This window comes from Patagioenas fasciata, chromosome 2, assembly GCF_037038585.1.
Source record: "Patagioenas fasciata isolate bPatFas1 chromosome 2, bPatFas1.hap1, whole genome shotgun sequence".
Classification (NCBI taxonomy): Eukaryota; Metazoa; Chordata; class Aves; order Columbiformes; family Columbidae; genus Patagioenas; species Patagioenas fasciata.
In genome coordinates this window covers 138,265,123-138,274,621 of record NC_092521.1, presented here as the reverse complement: position 1 = coordinate 138,274,621, position 9,499 = coordinate 138,265,123, and the positions used below count along the sequence as shown (strand labels likewise).

The 9,499-nt window shown below is 38.0% G+C and overlaps 1 protein-coding gene across 1 annotated transcript in view; it reads right to left on the bottom strand.

The window, feature by feature from the left end:
* Positions 1-215: 215 nt before the first annotated feature.
* CRPPA (CDP-L-ribitol pyrophosphorylase A) overlaps positions 216-9,499 on the bottom strand; it is a 119,900-nt gene continuing 110,616 nt past the window's right edge. The window contains exon 10 of the mRNA XM_065832310.2: positions 216-2,836. Coding sequence (XP_065688382.1) covers positions 2,732-2,836 — 105 coding nt within the window. The 3' untranslated portion in view covers positions 216-2,731. The remainder of the gene's footprint in view (positions 2,837-9,499) is intronic.

Below are 9,499 nucleotides of genomic sequence, written 5' to 3'. Positions count from 1 at the left end.
AGAGTCTGAGCTTTTATTTACTCTGTTATCTCTGTCCAAATGTTCAAAGCAATATGGGTGGTGACTGATGGACTAGATAAATTCCTAACAGCATGTGTGTACAAAAGGCTGCCAAGTTTCTCATGTATATAGCTATTTGTGAGATGCTATGCATAGACAAAAAACAATCAACAAGTTTCTTAATTTCATTTTATATCTTTATTCCCATTGTATTGACAATCATCCAAAAGACCATTTAAATTTGGTTTGGATACAGAATAGCATTAACCACAGTCCAGTTTCTTTTTTTTTTTCTTTTTTTTTTTTTTTTAAACTACAGTTCTAATATTTCATGATCTGTTTTAGTAGTACTGTTGTTGGTGTATTTTTCAGTGTTTATAGATTATTTAAAGAGAATGTTAATGGTAAAAAAAAAAAAATCCATAACACAAAGATTAACAGTATATTAATAAAGCTTATTATATTCCATTTAAGATTAGTACCAAGTACGTCTGATGACCTGAAACTTACTTTTTTTGTGCATTGTCTGTCCTCTTTTCAAAATAAGTTCATAAACAACCACAATATATTTTTTTTCATTACAGCAGTTCATTGTAGTAACATTTTAAAACAGATTTAAATCCTTTTAAGAGAATGAGGTGAGTAAAACAACCCTAAAAAGTAAAAGGTTCTGTTTAAGCAAGTGACAATTAAACACAATCCAATGCTAAGGAAGTATCACAATGTATAAGTTAGAGTGGATGGAGAACAGAAAGGGTCCCTTCCAATCCCTAATATTCTGTGATTCTGTGTGACTTTCTTAATTCACTTCTATATTATTATGTAGGGAAAATACATCATGGATTCTGTGATTCTGTGACTGTATTTTAGTCTTCAAGCAAAGAAGAATCACAAAATACAGTGAAAGAGACATCTTTCATCATGTCTTTTAAAAGTCTGTGAGATTAATTCCTTCATCAAATTCATTAATGTAAAAGCAAATTCAGAAAACTTATTTGTAAAAGCTGTCCTGTTAAATTATGAATACCAATAATAAATTCTTTAGTTCCTCATTTATTTGCATAGTCTGCATATGAACAGGCATGAATATTTATATTAATAAAATACGCCTATTGTATAGCCATACACAGAGCTAATATGAATGCTTGTGTTGTACAATGTCAGAAAAGGACAAATTATTAATCAAAGTTGAGAGGACAGAAAAGCAAAGAAGAAAGCAGACGATGCATGAGAACTTTGTTAGTTGTTTAGGATGACTTCTTTGTGGAAGAAGTTTGGAAACAGAACAGTCAGCTAACAACTATTTATTTTATCGTGTAATGAAGAAGGTTGGGATCAACACCAGCTTCTTGCAGAGATTTAAAACAGAGATATAGATTGTCAGGTGAAGGGGAAGCGGCCGAGTGTGGATGACGCTATCCTAGGTTTTGTTTGTGCACCAGAGGGAGTGGGACATGGTGGGAGTAAGGGGAGGAACGCTGGTATCAGAGGGATATGTGCTGAACTGACAGTGCTCCTGCTCAGGACAGACCGAATATCGGGCTCACTGGTCACTTCTGGTGGGGTTATTTCCCCAGCACACTGTTCCAAGCATGACAGGTACATGAGACATTAACCTACCACCTTCCCAAATTGCAGGAAAGCTGGAATTCCTGAGCCTGATGCATAGGGAGGACATACTTTTTTGGGGACTATCCTCTTCTTGTATTGATTGCTCTTAGTGGTTGTAATACCTGGAGATACTTCACATAATAACCACTCACCATTTTACATTCCGGCCCCAACGTTTCACACTTGAATATCAATTTAGCATCTATTTGAACTCATAACACCCAGTTCTCTTCACCGCTATTTAATACATAAAAATGCCAACCAGCAAGAGTCAAAAACTGTATGCTTGTACATGAGCTAACAGAATCTTCCTATTTTTCCATTATCTACAGATTGGGTTACAAAACATTTTTTTCAGTCTTAACTCTTCCTTTATGCATGCATATGCAAATACATGCATATACGTACCCACACAGGTGCACACACACAGAGCATGTGTACCACAAGACTCAGAGGAGCGATTGGAGCTACTTGGGAATGCTGGCACAGGGGCACTGGCACCAGTCCCTCCCTGGGGCACTCCCCACAGCCCAAGCACAAAATGGGGCTTTAGCACCTCGTTGCCCCCAGGAACATCTTTGTTTCAAGGTCACCTTCATTACATGGAGGATGGGGACCTGACCCTTCAAACATACCTTGCAATGTGCATTTCTGTTGATGTCAGGAAGGCTACTCTGTATCGTGAACTCTGTATTCACTAATAGGCATAGCAGCCATTTTTAAATAATTTCATGTAACGATTATTTTACCTTAAATCAAATTTCATTCATGCAGTCCTAGAGTACAATACACATATACGGTTAAAGACAATTCTGTACGAAGACTGAATGCTTTAGTGTCCTCTGTGCACCTTTTCCAATGATCAGTACCTCACAATAATGTCTCAGTATTATTCCTCACAGTATGTACCCAGTATATCTCAGAATGAGTTGTATCTCATTTTATACTTTATACATAATATCATACCTGCATTTTAAGTATCAAAAATACACTGTCAAAAGATCTTAATAGCAAATGTCATAAATCCAGAGTTTTCATCAAAGGGTAAAATGATTCAAGGCCTTTGGTGAATGGATGATGAAAAAGACACATTTCCAAAAGCTACACATAATTTATGGTCTTATGCTACCAACAGCTGCCCAACCAGCTCTGGGTTTCTGTCCTTTATTAATGCCAGGATAAGAGCAGCAGCAGAATTTACTGTGTCCTGAAGCAGCAAATGGTCCTGGGAGGGGGAAAAAAAAGGAGTGGGGGAAACAATATGTTAACAAAAGTTGAAAAAGTAGACATTTAAAATCAATTTTCAAGCATGCAAAATTACCATATGATTGTTGAAAAAAAATAAGAACATTTATTTGCACTTATTAGAAGAAGAACTTGTAAAATATATTTTAAGGAAACACAATTTCATTGTAATACACATTTTCCAATGTCTACGATGATTTGAAAAGCAAAACTATTTTTCAAAAAGAAATATAATTTAATTGCTAGAATTAACGCAACTGGTGGTCTCCAGAGACCACCAAAACAGATGCTTGATTCTGTCACTTGCTTCCTAAGTGATTTTTGAAATCTAAAAGGTAGTCAGAATTTGGGGTTTGAAAACATTGAAACACAATTGAGGATTTAATTGAGTAAGCATAGTTAAAGATCTATAACTTTAAGCACCTACTGAATCCCACCTGTAGCCTACAAACTACTTAAACTCACGACAGCATTTAAGCACTGGGACTTCAGTAGTTTAGGCTGATCTTTGTATCAAATAACATTAAAAGTAGTCTGGTTTTGACAGGCAAGTATAGAGACCAACACAGGATGAAGTAATGAAATGAGACTTTGATTTTGTGCTTCTAACTGAGCACTGCAGCTCACATTTGAAAGAGCCCTTTGTCTAATTGCCAAGTTTTCTTAATTGTATTGACTATAAAAGTTTGGCCTCCTGCTACCAGTAACATTTTCATTTGCGCACTGGGAAAATATCAATAGGTGTGGCCAGACACAGACACATCTCTGCAGAGAGAAATAGGCGGGAACAATTTCTGTGAAGCAACAGAGAAAAAGAAAGGTCTACAAAACTCTGGGGAGAATCTGGAAGAGTTTCAAATAAAGAGAGGGAGCTACAAAGAGAAAGCAAGAGCTGTTCTCCATGTCCACAGTGGACAAAACTGGAAGCAATAGGCTTAAGGGAACTTAAACTGGGACATGAGAAGTTAGGGAAGTATTTTAACATAAGGACTGGAATACAATGGAACAGCTTATTGGGCAGATCACAGAAACTTCATCATGAGGATCCTGTATAAACAGGGATGCAGGTCCAGCTTCCTGCCTCAGGCAGGAGGATGGAGCAGTATCTTTTCACTACAACTTTCCTAAGATGCTGCACCAAAGAATAATACATAGATGACATGTTTGAGACACTTGGATTAATGGAGATAAAAGAAACAGTTTCAATAACTTACTTAAAACACATTAATCACTGCTTTTTTAGGAATAAGACTACTTCTAAGCAGACCTAGCTGTTCAACTAGTACAGAGGGGACCTGGAGACTTAGAAGTTTGGGTTGCAGGAAAAATTGTCAGGGGAAAAGTATCCCCAGAACATTCTGAAACATAGCATTATATTTAATAATGCTCTCATTAACTTTGTGCTTTATGTAAATGGCAGGAAAATGCTAGAGAGGTAAATTGATAGAATTAGAAATATCTAGTTTACACCTGATTCTTTTATCATTTCTGGAAACTGATACTTGCATGTGACTAGATTTTTATCCTAAAAATGATCAAATAAGTAAGCTGTTTGTTACGATTTGTAAACTCCCAGAAGATTACAATTCTCACAAATTTATGTTATATATTCCAATGTGTAGTAAAACTATTTATTAGTGGTCTAAAAAATTGTCTTAGAGTGAGAATGTTCACCACAGCCATGTCTTGCAGTTTACTGAGTGACACCTCCCATTCAGCGAAGCAAGGGTTGCACAAGTCAGCTCAGAGGTCCTGCTCCTCCAGCACCTTTTGTCATGGACCGAGGGTACAACGAGGAACTCAGAATCCATTGCTCCAATTTGGAAGGGGTTTCACTCCCTCATTTCCCACAGGTATAAATGGCCGTATAACGTACATGGAGAGCAGAACTCACGCATGCACCCCTCAGACAGCAAACACTGCAATCCCTTTCAGGATCTAGCAACACGTTTCTTGATATTCAGCAGTGCCAACCTCTTTGTGTCCCTCATCGCTATTTGTTCCGTTTGTCTCGAGAAGCACTTCACAATTATAGACACTGTGTTTTCCAAACGGGCCTCCAGCCATGTCTGAAATTGGCTGGAGGTGTATATTTTTTTTTCCCCATTTCACAAAAGAAAAGAAAAGAAAAAAAAAAGAAAAAAAATACACCTGGCCAGGAATGCTCTTATGTTTCTCCCAATAAATCTTTCCACATCCTCTGTTGGTTACGGGATTCAGTACACATTCCTTTGCAGTAATAAATTATTTAAGTTTTTGAAGATAAAAGGAAGCAAGAGAAAGAAATTTAACTTTCACAGGAGAGACTGAAAATGACACCACAAGATTCCTTTAGACTGAAAAAAGCTTTTTCTAAAGCTAAACCTAAGGCTTTAGTGCTAATTTCCATGTTCTGAAGGAAAGACATGCAAAAAATGGTGAGTAGTATTTGTAACGCAGGCAATGTGGCACAGTAATATGTACAGAAACCTGCATGCAGAAGTGGTTTATAAACCACACTGACATCACCATGTGAATTGCAATTTGCTCAAAAAGAGAAACACAAAAAGTAGGCAGCACAAATTGAAATGCGTTTGCAAGTTTTACAGTTACTTCACTTCTAATTATCTGATTATTAATACTATTATTATAACAGGACTGGTTCCTGTAAGTCATTATTTTGGAAATAACCAGAAGTGTATTCTTTAAGTGAATACACACTATTTAAGACGACAAAGGTAATAGAAAAGATATTCTTAATTTTATATGAGTTACAGTTGATGGTTAAGTGACATCATGAAGCATGTACTGAAGCTTTCAACAGCACAGTCCTTTGAACTATTTATCATGGGGGTTACTAATTTTTCCTGGTAACACTGTCCCAGTCTAATTTCAGGGTCACCTACTCATTGAACAGTATCCAGCACCTGGGCCTGCGAGCCAGCCTCTGAGTGCAGGAGAAATCAGTGCCACAAAAGTCAAGTATGTGCCGATTTTAACTTGCTTTATTCTCACAGTCACAGTCTTACTGGAAAAAGGCAGTAAATAATGCAAAAAAAACCCTGGACTCTTCCAGGAATTTCAAAATCGTTGTATATCCTGTGTCATTCTGAGAATCAGAACTCACCCTTATGCTAGAAATTATTGTACTATCTGATAGTCATAGCCTACCCAAAATTTACAACTTTTGTTGATCATTTCTACTCCTTATTATCACAAACAACAAAACAGAAATTTTAGCAGCTGAAAGAGAAGACATTGTTTAAAGCGTAGGCATAATGCTGACTGACACAACAGTATTCTTTCTTCTCCTCTGAATCCTGCTGTGAATTTCATTTTAGGCCATTACTGTGCACGTTAAGTGGATCTTTTCAATGTGCCACAATGATACTTAGCTTTTCCCTAAGTAGTTATAGGTAATTTGGATGCCAGCAGTGTTTACAAAGAATATTAAAAAGAATTTGAGTGACAGAATTCAACAGCAACCCAGGAAGGAGAAAGAATCTTGTGGGTCTTTATTAAAGTTAAACAAATAAGTGAGCACTTCAAGTCCCCCAGCTATACCCTTAAAACACCCATGTTTCTGACTCTGCAGTGTTGCTTCTGGCAACAGTGTTGATTCCAGCTGATAGTGCCTACAGGGAGGCTGCAGTAAGGATGCCAGGACAAATTTATCTACCACACCTAACTCCATTGCACATACAGGCCCCCAATCCTCTTTTATAGTCAATGGCATAGCACTAAATCTTTCAAACATCTCATTATTAGTTGCAGGAAGTCAAATAATCAAGCAGAACCAGGTCTTCACACGTCTAATTGCCTGCCGTGTTTGCATATACTGTAACGACGATAAAAAACAGGATGTAAGAGCAGAACGATCAATACAAATGCTCGTGTAGCCCACAAGAGCTCTCCCACCCACTGTTCAGTGTTGCAAACCCTGAGCAGAGAACACACTCCAGCTCGCTGCTCAGTGAGTGTGTATCCCTGCACGTGCTGGAGGGATCAAACATGAATAGTTCTTTCCCTCATCAACGAAATCCTTAAAAAAGACCATGACCTTTAAATAAGACTCGGAGGCACTAATGACTGTAAATGGATTAATGATTGAAGTTCCACATGACCAACTGATGTGCCAGATCCCCCCCTAAACCATTGTGATACTCACTGTCTATTCATTTCATCCAGTTGACTTAAATGAGTCTCTTGTAAAAAAGAAACCCCCAAAAACCCTAATGTTTCTTGGCCATTAATAAATAGATTTTTTTAATTGTTTGAACAGATTTTTAACTGCATTTATAAGCTAAAACCAAAACTTTTACCACTTTATATTTATGTACTTTGGAAAATAAAGTACTCAGAAACACTGCCAACCTTATAAACCATAAATCCACATAACAGTACTTTGATTCCAAAATAAAATATCCACTTTGTCTGTTATTAAATAGTAAAAATATTCCAACATAACCATATTGTGTGATGGTTGTAACTCATATTCAGAATTCATTTGATGTAGAGTTACTGACTGCAGGGGTTTTCTGGTCTGCACAATAAGACTGGGAATGGATACAGGGACAGAGTTAAAGTTGTGCTTGGAATATGCAATCTGATACTTCACAAATGTGCATTTATTTAAGAAACTGTGAGGATATCTGAATATTTACTGACATTCCCCTAACGATTCATTTCCTTGCCTCAATCTTTTTTGTTTTTTTTTCTCCCCAGCTGGAGCTTCACATACATGCATTTCAATTTACGTATGTACTAGTTCAGTTTAAGCATAGCTTGAAAAACACACATGAGCCTTTTTAGCTAAAATAAATAAAAAAATAAAGGAAAAGCCTCTGCAGGTATTACCTCTGCCTTTTACTGTGTCCCTCCAAAAGAATAAAACAGCTGTGTTCCATTATTTGCACTCTGTTTTGCTGTAGCGTTATTTGACTTTCTATTTAGTACAGTTTTTAAAAATTAATAGAACTGTAATGTTAGCCCAGATTATAATATATAGGTGACGGGAAACCTGACAACATGATTTAAAGATGCTGCCAAACTAGAGAACAGGGACGTGAACAGGGTTCTGTTTGCAGCGGGGATGGACAACCCCTGCCCTTGCTGCGCCATTGTCCGCCTGCTCCCTGGCACAGCTCCGGCTCCTGCCAGCCAACAGTTTCCCACACAATGGCTGGGCAGGGTTCAGGGGACAGCACGGGCCAGGGACCGCTCCCAGGGGACAGTCTGAATGAGGCCACCCTCTTTTGGGAAAACAAGCACTTAGCCATATGGACAGGAGGCATGCTGTGCCGTTTAGCTCTGGGGCAACAGAACCATCCCCGGCCTGCATTATTACCAGTATAGAAGTAGCATAAGTGTTGCTGGGAAGTGACAGTTGTGCCTTTCTCTCCCTACTCAAACACATCAAGAATATATTGAACAATCAAATAATCCCTCCCGGAATTAGGCACAAATCCCATGTAGCTACCACATAAACAGTCATCATTTACAAAAAGGATTAAGTGCTCTACGGACACCTTTCCCACCAAAACAGAGCAGGAGGGGGGGAGGACACAGAGCAGCAGACAGCACTTGTGCTGTACCTCACCCTCCTGCCACCTCATGGAGACAGGCTGGAGTCAGCAGAAGAACCGTGGGATGGAGCATATCCACTGCTCCCTTCCACGGGGTGGGCCTGGGGGCACACCAGCCACACCACACAGCAGCAGTGGGAGAGAGAAGGGCCGAAATAGTCTGTGTTCTGGCAAACATACTGCAAAAGACTACGTTGGCAGTACAAGAGGAGCTGCTGTTAATTTAAAGCTCCATGGGATGCTGCAACTTATACTAAGGCTATGCCAGGTGTCTTCAAACATCACCTGATGTCACATACTGACAGTTTTATTTGCACTCAAAGTGAGTACAGAATCCAGCCTCAAAAACTACAATACTTGAAGTTTTAATCTTCAATTTCTTTTTTTTTTTTTTTAATTTAAAAAGGTGATTTGAGGAGGAACTGAGGTTTTTCCACTACTAAAAATCAATCGTGTAAAATGGTTTGGTGTAATTTGACCATGAGGAATTCTCTGGCAGATTCACGAAGAAGCATTTTTTCCTACTCAAGATATGTAGTGGCATGCAGCTACATATTAAAGCAACCTCCATTTCTGTAACAGTACAAATTAATCCGAAGTCTCCTTTCTTCTCAAAATGCTTCCACATCACATTTTTGAATCCATGTGCCAAAGGCTCTGTTGATAAGTGACATCTCATACATAATATCAATCTGGCAATTTACCTCAATAAGAAGATAGCTATGCAGATCATTTTAAAAGATAAGAAAACTATTTCTCTGAGTATGTTTGCATTTACTTTCAAGTAATATATAAATAATTAAGGTAGCATTTGAGTTCAGTTAGGTAGCTGAGTTCAAAATTACTTCAGCAGGTTGATAATTGAACCTCTGTATACACAGCCTTGCTTCTTTTCTCAACTAAGAAAATGCAATCAATTCTTCTTTAGTGGATATTCCTCAGAATAGAAATAACATAGAAATTGAGGTACTCGGGATGCAATGAGGGTTGAGAAAAGAGATGAGTAGCACTGGAGGAACCGAATTGTCACTGTGCTGATGAAGCCTAACAGAACTCTTAGTTAATGAACTCTGACAGAT